This window comes from Euprymna scolopes, chromosome 16 (assembly GCF_053919585.1).
Source record: "Euprymna scolopes isolate OS-2025 chromosome 16, ASM5391958v1, whole genome shotgun sequence".
NCBI classification, from domain to species: Eukaryota; Metazoa; Mollusca; class Cephalopoda; order Sepiida; family Sepiolidae; genus Euprymna; species Euprymna scolopes.
The window spans coordinates 41,423,101-41,445,146 of NC_136497.1; the positions used below are offsets into that span (position 1 = coordinate 41,423,101).

A 22,046-nucleotide genomic window follows, 5' to 3' on the forward strand; every position below is an offset into this window, starting at 1 on the left:
CTCTGACGGGAATGCCCATAAGGCTGCACAGGCATTTTTTGCAGGGTCAGAGTGCTCCTCAACTGGAGCGCCGACATTTTCAATCCCACTTTCCGACTAGAACTAAATACCCACCCACTAGGTGGAAGTGGGAACTTTGACCCGCTTAATCCCCAGTTAATATTTTGAGGTATCTCATAAAAAACAGACACGTATTACTTTCACATCAACCATAACTCAAACGATCACGCATCAATAACAAAAACGCAATCATTACATTTACATTGAATTTGATCCAGTCATAAGACGCCAATAAAAGGCAAGATTCCGTAAATTTCAATATTTTTTTTAAAGATAAAACAACCTTAAATTTAAAATTTTCTAGAATCAAAAATCATGAAATGACTTGATCCAAATTAGAATAAAAATTCTATACATAAGCTTTAGTATCGTTCTATCATGATTTTAATCTTTGCAAGAAGACATAAAAATGTAAAAGTTTTATTTGGGTAATAAGGATGATATAGAAGTAAGAAAAACGAAACTTTTAGTTATACATGAAGAATTTCTTAACAGGTGTATCAGTTTATGAATTTTTCGAATGAAATCAAATAGGAATAAAGTGGTTGTGACCCGTTGAGTCACAAGTACATCTAGTTTATAAATGTAGCTCACCTGACACAATGTGCCGCAGTAACGATGAAATATTCACCAATAATGCTTCCTCCACACACCTGGCTTCCAATATTAAGTAATGCATACCATGGGTTGCTTCCGGGTGCTGCTGCAGAACCTCTCACAATCATAGGAACCACCTGTGCGGAGAAATCCGACAGGGAACTTAACATAGGAGCAATACCGCAACCTTATAAGGGAAAGACAGAAAATGTACATATATTAGTACTAGATGAAGTATATGTCTACGGCAGGTTTTTTTTTTATTTTATTTACTCACCTCAGACAAGGCACGCTGCCATCAAGATGCAAGAGGTTACTGTGAATTAGAGGCCATACCTACAGGGCATCACAAGTGGGGAGTTGAGCAGCATATCTGTTTAGATTACATTTACATTTCTACATGTTTGTGCAGTCAGATAAACAATGAGCAGGGAGAGAACTGTACAGGGTAATAGTTCCAAGTAAGAAGCTATTAAAATAGCAAGACTTTCGGCATCTGAAGACTTCAATACTGAAGAGGTGAGATTTTGCTGATTATTGGGTCGATCAGAAATCTTTATACCAAAGAGGCACCGGTGCAGCAAATTCGAACACATTCCATAAAAATGCTTGTAAAACAAGCACAAAGATACAACATTGCATTGTGATGAGATAGGGGCTGAAGCTTAGTAAATAGTACAGGACCTATTGGATAGGAGGTTCTTTTTTGGAACTTTGTTTATTGAAGATAGTTCTTGTACCAGACCAAATGTGACAACAGTAGTTTATGCATATCTGAATGGTTGTTTTGTAGAGATATCGGATACTGGCGTGATAGGAAATGTTGGGTTTGCACTGGTTTCTTTACTTCCGGTTGGATTATGTTTTTTTTTTTTTGATTAAGTGTACAAAAAACAAAAATTTAAACAAAACACTCAAATCGTTCACAGATAGAGTTAGACAAGATCGGCTTTTAACATAGGAAAAATTCAGCTTCCTAAAATCGAGTATGGCTTTTGCAGAAAATTAAAATTGCCTCAGTCTAGAAGTATTTTTCCTTCAACAGATTAGAAGCAAAATTAAATGTAATATCAGAACAGATACTACACTTTGCTCCCAGCCAAAAGTTTCTGGCACTATATCTGGGTGGTTGTTTTCATTGAGAGTTGAGGCATGCTGTCACTTATTTTTTGGCTTTAAAACAAGAGGGGTGGGAGTTTCATTTTAGTTTTGGATGTACCTTGAAAATGTTATTATTCTTGGATTTCAGTAGATTCAGATACAGTATTAAGTGATTTTGTTTTATAGTTTAGCATTATGGAGTATTCAACTGAGTTTTTAATATGAGTTTATGAGTTTTGAGTATTCGTTTTTAAGATTTTTCTATTTGTGTTTTCAGCAAGAACTTGAAACTAGTTAATATACACTTAAAGTATTCAATGTTTGGGAGTAATCTAAATTTCGATCGGCCAGATTCTAGAAATTCTAAAAGGATTTATCATAGGGAGTCCGAAATTTTGCTTGTAGAAATTGTTGAATTAAAAATATGTCATGATAGTTATAAGTTTGATCATTTCCATTAGAGTGTTAGGAAGTAAGGGTTATTTAATATTGATCTTTTCAGGTCAGTAAATGAAAACTTATTCTAAAAATTATAACAAATAGATTTAGTTTTTTTTTTTTTAAATTTATACAAAATAAAAAAAATTACGTTTCTGAATTTTTGAGATGAGGATTGATTATTTGTATTTGGATTCATTGGACTACTATTCTCATCTTGAGTGATTTTCACAACGTTTCGTTCGATGTAACCTCCGACCTTCTTAAACCTAGTATAGAATTTAATACGATATGGGAATCAGTAATTATAAACAGTAGATAATATATACAAGTAATAAGTAAAAAGAGTTATATATATATTAGTAATAAATAGTGATATTTACAACTAGAAATAAAAATAGGTTTAAGGCTCCTAAAATTCGTACTAGAATTGTCCACAAGGATCCGTGGCGCAGCGGTTAGAGTTCTTAGAAAATCAACCGTAAAAAGTGATATTCTCCTGAAGGTTGAAGGTTCAATCCGAAAAATACAATTGCAAATTACTTAGGACCTCTATCAAATCATGGTTGACGAAACAAGAGCATGCTACCAAATCGAAATTGGTTCACAGATCCAAATTACCTATATATCAAGTTTCAAGTCTAAACCAAAAATTCAGAGAAGAGTTTGGTAGAGATGTTCTACACACATAAGGTCACATTATATATATATATATATATATATATATATCATACGTTTCTGTGCTGCAACTTTATCCTAAATGCTACACAATTATGCAAAACAGAATATGCATAAATAAAATCGAGTGTAATAGTTAAATGAAACAAATCTGCTAAAAAGAAACCCTGAAAAAAAATGAAAGTTTTTTTCAAAGAATATGCAAATTAGTGAACATTTAGTCGCTTGCATATCCATGACCAAGTTGGTTTTAATAATTTTTAAATCGAAAATGTAGGCTTTTAATATCAATTTAATTGCGATGAAAAACTGAACTTTATGCAGACATCTTCAAATCAATCATCTTAAAGTCTTGAAATAAATAAACATTGAATATATAATTTTGTTTTTTCTTTTTTCATTACGTAAGAATATTATTTCCATCATTTTTATATACAGGGTCTCAAAAATAAAACTTATTCAGGAACATTGAGTGAAAATGGAATTTCTTGGAATAGAGAATTGTAACTGAAGAACCAATTTTACAAATGTTCAAATTTGATGACATTATCCAGACAACATTCGTAACAGCTAAAATTTTGGTTCATTTTTTGAGGCGCCTTGTAATAATATACCCCACCATCATACTTATAAAGGAAATATTAGTTCAATTCTAACCTTTGCTTATGGTGTTGACATCACTTTCAACAAACACCCTAAAAAAAAAAAAGGTATGAATACATCTCTCCCCCTCCAGCTGTGGGCAAAATAGAGTAAACTAGTTTCCTATCAAGTTTTTAATCTAATCTTGGTGAAGGGAAACTAAAATGAAACGCGTGACCAGGTTGATCATGTAACAAATACACAAATATTACTTGCCTGGCAGAGAGTGTAAGTGGGCTAAAATATTAAATCTTATCAGTTTTGGCCATCCAAATTCAGGAGTTAAATAAGAAAGGACTTACCTTTAGGTGCACAAGTCAGTTGGATTCCATTAGAACCTTTGCAATAATCCCTGAAAAGCAAATAATTTTGTAATGCTATAATCTTTAAAGTTATATACTTTACATTTCTTAACGTTTTAACAATTTATAGTTTAAGACGTTTTATTTTTATAACATTTCTTTTAACTTTAATGATCGAGACGTTATACGATACGTGTGAACACTGACAAATCATTTTTTTCATAATTTTTGACGTATTATATATATTCTGTAAAGCTATATATTTTTTTTATTTAATTATATGCAGAAATTTTCTAATACATAAAATTAAAAAAATAAGCTGAAATGCCAAATCTATAATAATACACGAAGGCAATTTCACGTATGTGCATTATCACCTTCTATCCGATTTTAGTTGAGTTGTTTTACGGCATATCAGCCCTTACCAAATCCAGTAATTTTAGAAAAAGTTTCATGCTTCAAGTTCTTTATATTTTAATATATTTATTCATGGTGTTTAGGCTAGTTGTTTTGTTGAGGAAAATTGTTTTTGAAGAACGATCGAGTTTTTCGAAGAAAAAAAAACAACAAAAAACAATGTTTGGTGAATTTTAGGTTAGGAAGCCAGTACACCTTCATAATCTGATCTGGTAGCAGCAGGCTATCCATTTTTACAAGAACGGGACCGCCGAATCACCGAAATTGGAATTCAAAAACAAAAAAAAAAATTTTTTTTAAAGAATTCGTTTGATGTCTGTTGCATTAAACATGGAACTTCAACATATACTTTCTTGGTCTTCAGGCTAGGATCAAAGTGTAATGTATATCTTGTGTCCAAAGATTATGCAATAATACTGCAGGGTTTGCATCTGAGACGTCCACAGAATAGAACTATATTACAAACTTCACATGGAGTTTGGAGAAAGACTTGTCACCAATTATATTCTGAAACTAAATTAACCAAAGTACTTAACTGTAGAATTTTCACGAGTCCCGTTAGTAATTAAATATTTTCCTATTTGTTTGTTGCTTCAATATAAATTAAATTACTAACATGTTGAATACAGCCATACTAATGATTTCCTTGCGAGAGAGAAAACACGCAATTCCTTAGTGTCTTTTCAGGACGAATTTTTGACATGGAGATTAGTTTCTAATTTCAAAAAAATTTTTCTAATTTTTATTCAGCATATTATTATTAAAATCATATTATTACTTAAAATCATATCACTTACAGCTATTGTGATAAAGGGACAACAGATTTATATAAGAGCATTTTAAGTTGGGGAGTTGTGCTGTAAAAGGCTTGTTTGCATTACATTAAAATTTCTGCATTTTGGTACTGTAATAGTGCATGTGGGCGCATATGAAAATATCAGGAGCCAAAGGATAGCTAGCAAAAATATTAGCAGGAGCAGCCGCCGTTAAAGCATGTATGCAAATTAGCAAGTGTGCGTGAGCTTGCATCATAAGGGAGAGAAAAATATTTTACATGGTCGGCAGAGAAGCAAACTGTGTGATGGGCAAGATGGTCATGTGAAAATCAAGAAAGCGCTGGCGGCACTAGCATGGGGTGACAGTTACAGAGACTTAAAAGCATGTGTGAAGAGACTTTGGAAAAATAACGAAATGCGTGGTTTTGGAAGAACTACAAACAAATGCGTTTCATTTACACTTAATAAATGCAGAGTCAGATTTTTTTTTATGCTTTTGCGATGGTACCAGACAGCGTGGGGTTTCGAAAGAGGTTTGAACTGTAACAACAAATTAAAAAGAAATGGTCACCATACAATCGGGAAAACAGGAAAAGAATTTGAAAGGCAAATAGTTTGATGAAAAAAGCTATTAGAGCAGAAAATCTTACAGCATCTAGAAACTTTTGGTGAAGGGGTGGAATTTTGCTGCTAGCTAGGTTGGTTACGTTGAGTGGATGCAAATACAATAAGTTCGTGGAAGTACATGAAAAACAAGTACATGTATGCAACATTGCAGTGATGGGAAAAAAACTGCAGCTTGATATACAATACAGAACCAATCAGGTTAGACCGTCTCTCACTCTGCCCAAGAAGAAGAGACTAGTAATCTTTACTTAGTAAGCAAACCATTTATATGACTGTGTCCAACATGTAAATATTTTAAAAAGTGCCCCCTCCCCAATTAAGTATTCTGGTCAATTTTCCTTTCACACACGCACAAAAAAAAAAAAAAAAATTGTATACATCTTATATCCTGGTCTGGGGTGCCTAATGTATACAGGATCCAATGTTTTGCTTTCTGTATTGCTATTTGTAGATCAAATAATTCACTGTGTGTGAAGGTAGATGACTCACCGTATAGTAACAGGTCCAAAAACAGTTGGGTGGGTAGCATTTGAATCCTGGCGCTCAATATGAGCGAAACGAGAAGACCATCTTGATACAGTAACATTTGCAGTGATAAAATCTCTGGAAAGAAAGAAAAAATTATCAGCTTATGTTGACATATCTAGAAAAGATAGAACGTAGAAAAAAAAATAACCCACATGAGGTGATATACCATTTAACAAAGAAAACAATGTAGAATAAATATAAAGGAATGGTTTCCAAATTTTTTAGATAATATTTTGTATGATTGGTATTATCGTGACGTAATGGATAAAAGTGCTATGTTAAATGAGTTCTAAGTGACAGTGTTTTAGAGATTGAAGGTTCAATCCTCAGGCGATATTAAGAATGCAATCACAATGACTTATACATGGTTATGGCCAACTAAATGAAAACCAGCTATTCCCACAGATAAAATAAGGGGTTCCATTCAAAGTTTCATACAGATTTCAGAGTCTGACAAGATGCACCTGAAGAAGCTCGGAAGTTACATTAGCCGAAATATAAAAATAACATCCAAGATGAGAACAATAATCAGAATAATCTAAATAAAAATGAATTCAATAAGAAACAAGTAGGAGTTAATTCCCCTTATGATCACTAATGTTTGGATAATTAAAACAAAGATCAGAAAATGTTGCATTTTAAGCAAAAATTATCAATATTGTGATGAAAACAGCTTATCCCCGTCTCAAATGACGTAGGATAGCCTTAACATATGGGCTCAATCAACGCATTAATGATGTGGGTTCAATGTAAGCAGACGATCTTGCCCAGTCGAGAATTATGCTTGGCAACTAACCTGCTACTGTTGGAGATGTTGCTCGTTTGAAAGCCGTTGTACAAATGAATAATTTCATTTGAACATCTGTAAGAGCCAGGGTATCAGAAATAATCTGACTTTGAGAATAAATGTAATGTTTGATATAAGAAAAATTGTAATATTGATCAATTTGGGGGAGGGGGGGGTCATTATCATACCCATGAGAAGGAAAGGAGCAAATAGTTATTGAAGTCAAAATTGAATTGGATTAAGATCTATTATGCTCTTTGTTCAGTTCACGTTTTCAAAACGAATTATGACGAGACATTCGTTTTATTTATTTAAATACAATATTTAGCTCGTAATTATATTTATGAACCAGCCATTTTTTAAATAGTATTGATCCTGACAGACATTTCCAAAAAATGTTATTTTCGACAGTAAATTATGACGGGGGGTGGGGAATCACTGGTGTCCCTTCTAGTAATGTAGTAATTTTTTTTTTACTAATAACTTTATTTTATTTGTACTAATTATCCAAATTTATGTGTGCAAGAATAATAGGGGCTATGGGTCTAAATTGCAATAAATATTAAATTGTTTTTAAAGTCAATACTTGATGAAAAATAAATTGTTTTTAACTAAAATAATTTCCAACGTTATTACTGTTTACATATTCATTTATTTTTTTTATTGCTTATGTTCTGAAATCTGGTGTAAATCAAATCTGCGTAGTCGCAAAAAACTATATTTTGTTAAGGTCGTTATATTTTAAGCTTTTCAAGAAGATCCAAATAATTCACTTGGTAGACTGTCAGACTGAAGATTAAGGATTCAGTATTGATTTCTCGTCATGGAATCCGTTTTATTATTGGGAGTTTATTTATTTAAAATGTAATATTTTTCTAATTCTAAAAGTCATTAAGATCTGATATTTCTAAGTGAGACAAATTGCATTTATTACATATTAAAAATTGTAACTGACGGAAAAGAAAATGGTGATTAACGGACAACTTTTCATGTTATTTAAATGTTGAATTTATTTTGGAAAAAGTTTCATCCTTCAATTTCTTTATATCTTCAAATTCATGCTGTTCGATTCGACTATTTCGTAGAAGAAAATAGGTTTTGACTTTGCAGAACATGATTGAGTTTTGCAAAGGGAAAGAAAAAATAGTTTGGTGCATTTTTGGTCAGGATTGGTTGGTTGGTTGTTTTTGTTTGACGCCATATCAACCCTTTTCGGGTTCTTTAATGCGAATCCAAAGATTTTGAAGACAATATTTTTTAATAGAATATATTTGTTGTTTTCACGTCGGTTTCTATTTAACCCATAGTTGAGACTCTAACAGGTACTACCACTCCGGGTCAGAGTGGACCTGGGAGCAATGGTAATTAAAGGGTGGTTCCACACTCCCCAAAGCCCACAAGCAGGAAGCCACTATCTTCAGACAGCCTGATTTGGTAGCACCAAATGCCTAACAGGTATTGCAGTTGTGGGCCATATAGCAATGGTAACTAAAGGCAACATTGCAGCCCCCAAAATTAGGCCTTACCACTAGAGGTCTTAAGGTCATACCCAAAGCCACTTCATCTGGGGGCCTCAATCGGTCTTACTTCAAATGTATTACACTCTCGCAGTGGTTAGAAATATTACAGGTTCACTTACCCCATACCAATCTTTTCACAAGCCAAAGGACCAAAGGTATCATTCCATGTAGAAGCACAGATTATGTAATCGCGATCCTTGACAACGACACTGAGTAAGTCTTCATCAGATTTGAGTACTAAGAGAAAAAGAAAAAGATTGTGAGAACTTCCAATATCAATTTGTATATGATATATGCAAGAATGTGGAAGAAAAAAAATTCTTTTATAGCCAGTATTATTTTTTTTAATCCTATCCGTTTATTGCACTTATGTTCACCTTGAATGATCGTTTTGAGAGACAAAATAGGAACTATTAAATTCCTTCAGGAAATTTTTTTTTTTTTTCATAAACTTCGATTTTATGTTGAATGTCAAATGGTTTTTAAATTATTAGACAAACGTGATATAGGAAGATATAAATGTGAAGGATGCTAATATTTTTTTTTTCAAAACATCCGTTATGGTCTAACCAATTCTAAACCTAACTGGCAGCCACTCTGGATTAGGGGTGAAAAGTGTTGACCGTCCTAAAACACTAGAATCAGGATCATTTTATGTTAAATTTATATAAAAAACTAGATTTAAAAGGAAAGGAGTTTAAATCTAGAATTAAATATTACCATCTATTTACGACCGCATTCCATTGGAAATCGTTTTTAGGGGTTTTGCCAGCGTCTTAGATGTGTGTGCATTCGTTTTCCTCATGACTATTATAGAGAGTTGTATCACCAGTAAATATACCCATCTCAGATACAAATTTATCAGATTTATGAATATCAGAAATAATAAAGGACTAAAGATCGACACTGAATTTCTGGATTTATTATGTAAAGTCTGCCTGGATTATGCAATACTCATTTTAATTATTTTATATAAACGTAGTATAAAACTCTTATAAAGAGTAGAGTTCTCTAGGTTATGAGTATAGTAAATTTGTTAGCAAATGAACAAATTCATTTACAATAGAATTACATGCACTCTCAGTAACAGGTCCTTTAACACAGACTGTAAAACATCTGACACAACTGGAAATAACCTATTACAGTGTTCGAATCTAGAGTAATACACCTCCTTTGCCTAGCTACACTAATAAGTCATGAAACAATGAAACCGCTATCTATAAATAGCTAATCAATTTTTTTAATTAATATATTTTTAAATATCAATAGACATATGTTTAATGTTTAACCAAAAATTATCAGTGTGGATGCAGCAACTATAGTTCAATATATGAATAAATTTAAATAATTGAAATCACAACTGGGCTCTCATGACAGCTACATTTTAAATTCTAGAGAAATAAGTGCTATTTTTTAAAAATGTTTATAAACATGAAAGAAACGGTGTTCTAACCAAGAGAGAAGGCTAATGTTAGATTTAAGCCTCATAAAAGTTCTCGACTTGAACAAAGCTTGATTAAAGTTTAGTAATGGATGAAGTTGTCGGATATTTTAATGTTTTTACCGAGTTTCTGATCGTCATCTTGCTAAAACCCCTTTTTGGTTTAGACCTTAAATGTTTTAAAATGCTTTGAACATTTGTTTCTTTTAATTGGGTTCAATCGTTTTTGTTTTTTCTGGATATTTGCTTTATGTCTGACTTTATGCTTAATGATTTAAAATCGGTGATTAAACGGCTTAAAAGTAGGTACAAACCCGATTCTGTGCAGCATGTACTGTCCTGCGGCAGACAATAAAAAAAATGGCTACTTCTAATTATATGCATGCAATCTCGTGAAGTAATAAGATTTCGTTACCTCATATGTAAAGATGCTGCCAGTTAAATGTTTTTCAGAGACTGGGGGAATTTGAGCAGTGAGCTTTGACAAGCATGTGGAATAGTGAGCTTTGATAGCAGTGTGTTGAATTTAGAGTTTGAAGCTTTGACAGGAGTTTGATGAATTTAATGCTGGCAATCGTTAATTGAAAGTACGGAATAGTTAACAATCCGTAAAATGTAACAAAACATGCAGCTGAGATTGAATTCACTACACGAATTTTGTAGTGCAATTTAAATCTTGTCCGTAGCTGAATACTTGATGGTTCACTAGGACTATCAAGGGCATTTTTTATCATGACGCCATTACTAGATGAGTTGCCTACCATGGCTTAAGAGGGGGTCCATTCAACCTCGAGAGAAGGATAGACCATGCCAGTTTCCAAACCTGAGATTTTACCTCACTGTAGATCCATCTGGGAAAGTGCAGAATAGTTAACAGTTGATTATTTAGCCACAAAATCTTCTATTCATATGTCATTTTCCTAAATTATCCAGATGGAGTGGGTCTTCGTTTTGACTTTTTGATGAAGGTAGTGTTGAAGTAAGCAACTCTGATCATCTGCATTTCCTTCCAACTCTTCTAGAAACAAAATGTTATTTTGTTCTGGAATTGTTATTAAATCAAGGAATGGTATAATCTTAAATTTAATACTTTAATTATATCGAATATCTTAAATATTAAGCTTTACGTTTACTTTTGGATCGATTCCAATGTTGTCAATCTGAACTGTAAAAATACACACATTGAAAGCATATAACTGCAAAAAACTTACCACAACGATGTTCATCTGAACCATCAGGACAGTCAATCTCATAGTTACACTGCTTATTAGGTTCTATACAGGTGTAATCATCACATACAAAATGATGTGAAAGGCATTTATCTGAAAAAAAAAAAAAAAAAAAAAAAAAATTCATCAATACTAGCTGTCTTGGCCTGGACAGATTTGTTTCGGAAATGTTCTGTCATTGTTATCTTAGTTAAAATTGAATTTCTTTTAGATTTAAAAACGTATTAGAAAATGAATCAATTATTCAATGTGTAAATTACAAATAAATGCTTGTCCTTGTATTTGTTTATAAAAAAAGAATGAGAAAAGATAAGGATTATTAATTCATTAAGAGTTATTTCCCTTAGATTGTTCTTTGTGGGCGAATTTTAAAGATCTGCATATTACCAAATTATTGAACTGGAAATTGGCTAACTAGAACCAAAGTTTGATTTGTAAGCTTAAATGCTATTTAAAATCTAGCCAACATAATTTTATATACAAAGTTAACTTCTGTGTATATACAAGAATAATGTGCATTTCCATAACTACACACCGATTTTTCTAGTTTACATTGAATAGTCAATAAAACATGACCCCCCCCCAAAAAAAAAACAAAACAAAACACAAACTAGTTTTAATTATGATAGACATCTCTAAAAGCAGACGACGATGTTCTTTGGTTTAGAAGGACTACAAATAAACATATCTTATTGTAATCTATTTTCTATAAAAAAAAAAAATAATCGAAAGAGTTATCAGTATCGTAAATAAAATGAAAATATCAATGGTAACATCTATAAGTGCGATACATTTCTTCCTCTAGTAGGGTCCATGGCTTGGTTGCAGAGCATTGAACGTTAGTCACGGCGGTTCCATTTATTAATCTTGCTAGGTCTAGCAGATGCTTAATAGATTAAGACACACCCATAGATGTTTTTTTGGGGGAGGGTTTTATTAGCGATTCTGTTGTATTTAATTGTTTCCCTTTGTTTTTTGCACCATTTTTTTTTCAGGGCGTATTTTTTTTTTGTTATTTAGTATTACTTTTATTTAATAAATATTTAAATATTTTTAAATTTAAATATTAATTATTTTTTCTGTGCACAAAAATTATCCATGTACATATTATTTCGGGGGGTATCAGCACCCGTCGTCAGTATGGCTATACTTACAAGAAACGAACTCATAACTGCTCAATCGACAGCCTGATGTTTTATGAACGATTTTATCGCTTTTAAATGTAAGATTATTATTTTTTTTTTAGTAGCGATTCTGTTGTATTTGTTTCGCTCACCTAACCGAAATTTGATTTTATATATATATATATATATATATATATATATATATGAGCAAACAGTTAATAAAATGTTAAAAAACACTTTGAAATGAGTTAAAAACATTTAATCTGAAAAGGAAACACTAGGTAAATGGATAGTCCTTAATCCGCGGAGTTTCAAAGAAATACTCTCCTTCTCATCAGAGGGTAGGAATTAGCAAAATGCGGGATCGGATTTTGCATGCAGAAGTATTTGATGAAACAAGTCAAAGATCTTACTTGAAAACAAAAAAAGTGAAGCAGAGGGAATATAGTGAAGAAAAAGGTGATTACACATGAATTGATAGTCTGGTGGAAGATAAAAAATCCAGTGACGGTATATCCAAATGTAAAACTTCAAGAAAGTTAAAAGAATTTCGATTTGTACAAGTAAAATCCAGGGAAATCCCGTAATTGGAAGAAGATGGTCCATAATAATCCAAAGGCAGAAATCCATGGAATAACAACTCTTGCTGACATTTTTTTTTTAAATGATGACCTGTACATTTTAGTTGACCTATATTATTTTGCCCTATATATTTTTTTTCACGCCTTCAACATTTCCTGTCTGGGTCATTTTAACTTTTGTTTCCCTTTACCCTATTTTATATTTTATATTTAACTCTATCATCTTTTTTTTTTTCCTCTTTCTCTTCCATGATCTTTCTTATTTTTATGTCTCGGAAGTAGAGTGAAAAACATATTTTCTTTTTCTTTTATTAATATTATTAGAATCTTTTCTTTTTTCCTTGTACACATTGTTGTGAATTATTCCATGGATTTCTGCCTTTGGATAATGATAATATATAATATGTTATTATATAATATATATAATGATATTATATAATACATATCATATAATATATATTATGATATATATATATATATATAATATATATTATATTATCTAATAGGATATTATGATATTATATAACAGGATATTATATAATATCTTCAGTGAATAAAAAATGTATACTTTAAAAAGTACATATATTTCTAATTGTCAAATTTTTTACAAACAATAAACTCAACGGAGACATTATCACCTTCAGAGCATATATAATGTAAATTTCCATTTCAGTTACAACAAAAATAAATCCATAATCATGATTTTATTATTTATATACACAAATTTTTATATTTACTTTTTCTTTAAGCGTCTTACATGCGTTTCATTGTGTATGTAGCCGATGCTGCCATCACACAAATCGGAGGCAGAGAAATATTATAGACAGCCACACATAAGTTGATAGATTAAAAAGGGGGGAAAAAAATGCTTCAAGGAAGGAGAAAAAAAAAATCAAACATAAAAAAATGATATCCAAATAATACATACACGCACACACACACACACATATATATATATATGTGAGTAGATAGTAGTTTGCTTGAAGCATTGTTGGTAAAGAAATATATATATATTTTTTTTTTTTTTTTTTTTTAAAGCCAAAAACAATGCGGAGGAAGACCGAAAAAGATGAAGTAAAAAAGAAAAACAAACAGATGTGTCTAACCTTTATTTGACTATCATTCTTCACTTCAATGTATAATTATTTATCACCAAGTTGCTGGTATGTCCGGTGTATGTGAAGTCCGTGGGTGGTGTGGAACTTTGATTAATTTCGAGAGAAAGGTACCTCTCTTTTTCAACCCACGGACTTCACATACACCGGACATACCAGCAACTTGGTGATAAATAATTATACATTGAAGTGAAGAATGATAGTCAAATAAAGGTTAGACACATCTGTTTGTTTTTCTTTTTTACTTCATCTTTTCCAGTCTTCCTCCGCATTGTTTTTGGCTTAAAAAAAAAATTATATATATATATATGAATTAAAATGAAAACATTGCTCATACTGAAAGGAATACTCACTACAGTCGCGTTCATCCGAAGCATCATTACAATCTGATTCTCCATCACATATCCATTCAGACATGATACACGTTCCATCGTTGCATGTAAATTTGCCATATGGACAAGCTAAAATAAGGGTAATAAATGGAATTAAAAACAATAAAAATAAGAATAGTGGAAAATTTCACGATTGCTTTTTACAGTTATCAGCAAAATTTACTGTTATCTTGAAATAAATAGATGTTAGGATTAACGAAAAAAATCACCCATAAAAATTTAGTGTTAGTTAAAATTTAAGCGAATATCTTTCTTTTATTGATTTGAAATTATGACAAAATTTAAGATTCTTCTTACTGCAAAAAATAACTGTCAGCTAAATATTTTGTTTACAAAAATGTTTTGACCTTCATATAGTTAAAAATAAATAAACATTGTCATTTAATTGTTCTTTTAATATGTACACAATCACTTAAAAGTAACACGCTTTTTGAAGAGAAAAACATTTACCAAAGTTACTGCGAATGTGTATTGATCTGATAAAAAATTCAGTCAAAATTCTGTTTTATTTAAAAAAAAAAAAAATTAATGTTAAAATTATATTCCTTAACTGGACATACACACACTAACAGACATTTCTCCTTTATATATTTTTAGAATATTAAATATCTTGAAATTGAAGAGTTACATTCTATAAAGAATGTAATTTAGTTTTAAAAATGTAGAGGATTTAATTAAAACTAGACGACCCGTTGGGTCAGTATGTTATATTAGTTATGGAATTTATGTATGAGCGTGACACTTGTGACGTAAAGAAAATAGTTTTTTTTTGACAAACATTTCTATGGAAGTATATTAAAATGAAAAAAGAATAGATTTCTACGAGTCGTTCTGTTTATTATAATTGATTATTTTTGAAAAAATTCTTTTTACAGTTACTGAATTATAAGTGGTTAGCCATACATATAGGTAAATGTGCACTGAACAGATACCATAATACTTATAGTTAAATTAAAATTTTGATATAACTGCTTTTTTTTTTTTTTTTTTACATCTTTCATTTCTGTATTACGTTTAAGTTATTTCAAACCTCACTTTTCCCATGTTTAATAATAATTTCGAAATAACGTTAATATTTCAGTGCGCAAGTCTAAATCTGCAAAAGAAGCGATTTGTATTATTTGTTTACATTGTTATGGGTTAACGTTTATGCGCGCATGCGCAACTGGATGTCGTAAACTGGAAAGTGGGTTACATACATCGTTACAAGGTCATTTGAGTTTTATAATTATATAGATTGACAGTGTCCTATTTTAGATTATTGAAAACAAAACAAAGCCGTTATATAAAGGAATCATACAAGAGATGGAAATATGTTGGCGTTGAAAAAGAGGACAATTCACACAAGATTTAAAACCATTCACCATTTGATAAAGGTTTTCCAATATTCAGACTTGATTCTTTAGACATTAAAAAAAAATATCTGACTCCGACTACTATCATTCTTAAAATGAAGACTCCTTTCAAAACTACCATTCTGTCCAACTCTGGTGTCAATGATTTAGCTGTGATCATTTCTAAAATTTTGCCTCACAATTCTCGATATTTCCCAAGGTAATCCTTACCTCTTATATTTATAAAAATTGCTTACAGAAAGCAAAATTGTTTTAGGTAATAAAATAAAAAGTTCTTACTGCAGTTTGCTTCGTCACTGCCATCGCTGCAATGAGTGATGTTGTCGCATACTTGGAAATTCTTGATGCACTCGCCGTTTGCACATTTCGTTTGTAAAAAAGGATCACATGCTACAAATCAAAGAGTAATAATAATTTATAAAGGACTAGATAAATACTCGTCCCACCACAAGTATAGCAATATGTATAACATGCAATTTTATCTATTTTTAGACGCACATCATCTAAATGACAAAGTTTTCAAAACAAATAAAACATCACCATATTACTGTGTTTGTTAAAATATGCATCCCATAATACATAAGTTCATTAGTTTAGGAGTTTAATTCTCGTATCCATATTGACATGTACGCACATATTGACAAACTAAATAAATAAATATAAAGTATAGGCAAAAGACCCAATGGCAGCTATCTGAATGCCTAATTTGCATAGCTATTTTTTTTTAAATGCTCATAAACTATATTTGGTTTTATTCATTTGTAATTTTATTGCCATCCATAATATATAACTTTTCTGAATATTAGCAGTAATTCAAAACATCTTAGACATTATTTGGCCACTATCTTAAGATGTTACCAGGAACATTTATATAAACAAAAGCCATATATTAAAAGAAATATACTTGAGCTTTTATCTGACTCAAACATGGTGTTAAATTTATAGGGTTTTAAAAAATCGGTATGATAAATTTGAAAACGATTTCTTACCTCTATATAAACTTTGACATGGTTATATAAACACACACACATTAAATGGAAAAGGAATAAAAAAAATATATAACATCAGAACAATAAGGAAAAGTTAAGGGGAAATTTAAGAAAACACCTCTTTATGCCAAGACATTTCGAAACTAAATGCTTCTCATTAGCGGAGGAAAAAGGCTGTCACCTAAATATTTTTTTCTTAATTCCCCCCTTAACTTTTCCTTATTGCTCTGATGATGTTATATATAACTTTTAAAGAAAGAAAAAGCAGAAGTTTGGTTACATCTTTTAAATCATTTTGTAAGATTAATTTGAAAATTTTAAACCAAATATTTATATTACCAGCAAATGAAAAAAATTTAAAAAGTGTCTTACAGTGAAAAAAAAAAAAAAAAAAAAAAACTTGTTCATGACATTTGTTTTTCTAAATTTTTCAAATTAAACTTAAAATTGTTTTCAAAGATGTGACCAAACTTTATTTAAAATATTTAAAATTTGTGCCAACCATGGATACACATTGATTTCAGTCTGACAACTGTCAACAACACTAGATGTATCCTATTCTTTCTCTACGAGGAACTTACCCTCAGCAAAATGAAGAAAAAGTCTTTAAGTTTCCGAAAAAAAAAAAAAAAAAACAAATTTTAATCATCCAAAATATTTTTGGTTTTCTAAATTTTTCGCACTAACAAAGAAAAGGCATAAAAATTTAAAACTAATGCAATATTTATTGTTTATACCCGTCTAGGGACATATTCAAGAGTGATAGATTTAATGCTCAAAATTTCTATTCAAACATCTGACAATTGGATCAGACTAGTCTGGCACAAGGCCATTTAGTCTTTGATGCAAGGGCAGTTCATGAGACAAAAATTAGACTAGAAAAAAAATTTGGACACTTACATTTTGCTGGTGGCTTAAAGCAGAAGTCAAGATCATCTGTGAGGTAGTCACAATTTAATAACGTCGCATTTGATCCGCAGTCTTTTTTAATAACTGAAAAGAAAAAAAAAACCTTTAACTGCATTTAATTCTGTTATATATTTGGACCCTACACCACTAAGTAGAGATTATGTTACCTAATATGAATTTCAGCTAGTGTGATATGTGTCAAGATAACCTAGCAACAAACGGAAATAAACCCATCTGTAGCTAGCGTAATTGAGGCAGGAATTCAAAGTATTATGTAGCCGGTGGGTGTATATATGTATATGTGTCTTGTATATACATATACATGTCTGAATTCGTGTATCTTCCAGAGGTATAAAAACGTTCTATTGTACGTGTGTAAAATGTTCATTATCCTGCATGTATATGAAATGTTCATTGTGTGCAGCCGATTCTTCACAAATACACGTAGTTAACAAATGCAACAAACTTAGTTTTTTTTTTATAACCAAACGATAACAATACGTTTGCTTATCTCAGACCAAAGTAATCACTAGAGTTATGACAACAGCATATTCTTTTCGTGGTTTTGACTCGAGTATATATCCGACACAGACAAAGTTAATCAACCGAAAACCACATCATTATATAAAAGCATAAGATATCAACAGATACACACTCGAGAGTCAAAACAATGAAAATATGCTGTTCTAGCCCGAGTAATCACATACCTTTTCATTTTTCCAAATCCTGAAAGTAACACCACAACAGGGAGTTATATTTTACACGAGTTTTATTAGTTTCATGGATTCCCTTGTCAGAGTTTGGTATGCTGAGTTTCTTTTTATTTTTTCACTCATTCCCCTGTCCACTTTCAACAGGATCGTTCACATGTCTGTTCGCCAACGAGTTTTATCACCAACTCATTAGATTGCTAACTATTACGTCAACAAAGCAGACCAAATCACGTGTTGTTCACGTAAGCTAAAAACATTGTTTATTTCTAATCAAATTCCACAATTACTCTGAAAATTCCTAAATCGACTTTAATTTCTGCTTAATTTCCAAGCTGTAAATACACATGTTTCAAAATATAGTTTTATTTTTTCTAATAATAATAATAATCGATCAGGTTACTTAGCATAGTCCGGTCAATATCTAACAAAAGGTTAGCTCTAGACAAAACAAGCTAAAAATGCAGGTGTTGAATGATATGACAGATTACGTCACGTGTTTGGGAGACAGAACAGAGTTTCTAGTCAGTCGAAGTTGAGAAGCAAGAGAGACATGTGTCTGAAAATGTAAAGAGAATCTAAGTGATTATTGTCTTGAGATTCTGCCCGTGCACTGATCTTAAGACGAAGTTATAAAAAAATAAACAAGTAATCAGAATTAGATTGGTTTCTGTCATGAACAACCATTCTCTAAATGAGGACATCTTTGAAAGGCAACAAGTCTCCATTGTGTTCCATGTATGAGTAGATTGGTCTCAAGTTAAACAGAAGATCAACAACCATAAGAGGTCAGGCCCACATATGTAAAAGCGATGATAAAAAAATGAAAGAGCAGAGACTGCACATGTATGTAAAAAGACTTGCTGATTGCTCACATGCAACAACGCACATGTGGACTATATGTTTGTTGGAAACGACATGTGCAAACGACGTGTAATGTCGAAAATGTTACAATTCTAATTCATACACACTCTTCGAATTTGTTGAACCATGGTGATAAAAAAAATTATGGAAACAAATATTTGAAAACTGATCATTTTGCTACTTTACTTTTGCAGATTTCTAGTTTGCATGCATGGAAGGAGTTTTACCTAGATAGGAAAGGACATTTCCTAACATTGACCGGAATAAATACAAGGGAGATAATTAAGACAATTCTACAGCCACTATGACTAATATACACGTTATTAATCCACTATGCTTTTACTCATTTCTGAATGTATTAGAAAAGCAAAGAAAAACGTAGAAACTTGATCTATTCAAGCTGAATTATTATTCGTGTATTAAAAAAAAAAAGTTGAATATTTTCTAAATATGTAGATTGAATTTTTATAAAAACTATTTTCTTTATATTAAAAATGCTTATGTAACTTAATCTTTACTACGGTCTAAATGCAGAATAGTCACCCAAGAATTTAATGTTTATTTTATAAAGTTTCAGTGGAAAAAAATGTATTACTTCCAGGCAAGTACCCAACATTATCCGTATACTAGCATGACCCCATCAAAATTCCTACAAGCATTTATTATATATAATGTAGCATTTAATTTATAAGTTTTTCGATTTTTTAACATTTTCAAGCTAGTAAAATAAGTTTTGGCAGATGTTTATGTACAACTATGTAGATCCAATTAAAGGGTGATAACCTGCCCTAGACTATTATGACCTATAAGGCTAGACAAATCGACAGCAAACAATAAGCGGATAATGTATGTCTGACAGCTCCCTTAATTTACGGACAAATATCATTAAGAAACCATCCTTACACGTGAAGATGAGAAATAAGATATTATAATACTGACTTTTTATTAATTACTTTGCATTTCATATTTTACATTTTGGCAATCTCATTTTTCTTGAGGATGGGAGTAAAGAAGGCATATCGTTTTTGTTAGATCTCACTAGAAAAAGGAGATGAAGAGAAAAGTTGGGAAGAGGAAGCGCCAGTCATATTATGAATCGAAAGATGAAGTATCCTCACCCTCAATACTTTATGACACCATTTTATTAGCTGACGTGTGGGATAGCTTTTAGAAATTGACTTACAAACCAACATATCTCTGGCCAGGTATTTATCTCCTCATAGTTATCTTATGACTTCTGTCCAGGTATTCACTGCCCTTCCCTTGCCAATTAACATGCTACTTCAATTATCCTTCATCCACTAACCAAAAACTCGTCCATTCTTTCAATGTGACCGAACCATCAAAGTCTCCTGTTCTGCACACATCTCTATACTGTCCAGATTTAATCTTACTGCGAGTTAAGATTTAAATCTATCTTTAAAACAAATCCATCCGTCATATCATTTTCATAGTATTGTTCTCGATGTTACACATATCCTCATCGACCAGATTTGATTACAATACAAATTCACACTGTACACATGCCGTACAGATTCTTCCCTTTGCCAGTAGTGATAAAGTCATAATACGTTTGTTAGTTTCTCCTCATGTTCTAATGGTTTCGAAGAATTTACAATTTCTGGACGACAGCTACAACTGCCTTGCCATTGAACACATGTAAAATTCTACACTGAAACAGAATCTAATAATAATTTTGTGAGAAAAGAATCATCGAGAAAGAGACCAACTTTACTTTATATATTAGATGTTAAAATGTTGTACCTATCAATATTAAAAGTATTTGTTAAAATATTGTTATACCTACAATACGTATACTTACTTTCACAGGTGCTTTTGCAGGAAAATTTCTGGTCGGAATCCACGCATTTTGGAAAAAACATTCCACACATGTAGTGCGTGATATATGGGGAGCATTCCGTCTTAATTATGGGAACAGCAATTTCCTGGAAACGTTTTTTGGCAGCTTTCTGAGTCATATCACTAAATAAGCTTGGAAGCATGATTCGCGAATAACCAGTTTCGATACACATCTGTTCTTCGAGTGCATAACAGGAATCTAAAAGGACAAAACAGGTTTGGTTTGTGTTATGGCATATCAACCACTTTTTGGCAGTCAGTAAATGTTGAATCTAACAATTTGGCGAGTGTTTATGCTTTAGAGTTTGTATATTTTCAAATTTTTATTCATAATTGGATTATTCATATCACTGTACTCATTTTAGATGTTATTCTCACATTTCAACTGATGTAATCTGACCTTAATTTCGTTTTGTTGAATTATGGAATCAGTACAGAGTTCAGAAGTGAACCCTTTAATCCATGGGAGTCGAGAGTTCTCATTCCATCAAAAATGAGTAGGCGTCTTAAATAACGAATATATATCAATAAGAATTACAGGATATATCTATGTTGTGGCTGGCAGAAAAAGAACAATCTACCCACGTGCCATGCCAACAATATTCACTCTAAGAAAATTAAACAGGTTTCTTCTGAAGGAGAACGTGTCAAAAGAATATTAAATTGACAAGTAGTCCATTAAATGGACAAGTGATCCATTAAATGGACAAGTGATCCTTAGTTGTATGTCAGGGGAGATGACGTTAGGTTTTTGTAGTTCTTGCATGGAAATGTTGACCTCTTCCTGCATACACCACCTGGTATTCCTAAATAGTCAGTAATCTCGTATTGACCAGGTTCCACGTTACTTAACTGTGTCAACGTGATTAGGCCATAGTTAGGTGGTAGAAATTTCATGCAGATTTCAAAGTTTGACAAAAAATACCTGAATGTCAGACGTTAAAGCAACCATAATGTTAAGAGAATAACATCAAAGATGATAACAGAAAAAATTAATAGTTTAA

The 22,046-nt window shown here is 31.5% G+C and overlaps 1 protein-coding gene across 6 annotated transcripts in view; it reads right to left on the reverse strand.

Moving 5' to 3' along the window:
• The window catches only part of LOC145295925 (uncharacterized), a 425,549-nt gene that overhangs the window by 53,377 nt on the left and 350,126 nt on the right, over positions 1–22,046 (reverse strand). For all 6 annotated transcript variants that reach the window (XM_080141748.1, XM_080141743.1, XM_080141742.1 and 3 more), the window contains 9 exons: positions 21,005–21,241; positions 17,600–17,692; positions 15,990–16,100; positions 14,317–14,424; positions 11,126–11,236; positions 8,593–8,710; positions 6,128–6,241; positions 3,819–3,868; positions 655–844 (listed from right to left, as the gene is read on the reverse strand). In XM_080141748.1, coding sequence (XP_079997874.1) covers positions 655–844; positions 3,819–3,868; positions 6,128–6,241; positions 8,593–8,710; positions 11,126–11,236; positions 14,317–14,424; positions 15,990–16,100; positions 17,600–17,692; positions 21,005–21,241 — 1,132 coding nt within the window. The remainder of the gene's footprint in view (positions 1–654; positions 845–3,818; positions 3,869–6,127; positions 6,242–8,592; positions 8,711–11,125; positions 11,237–14,316; positions 14,425–15,989; positions 16,101–17,599; positions 17,693–21,004; positions 21,242–22,046) is intronic.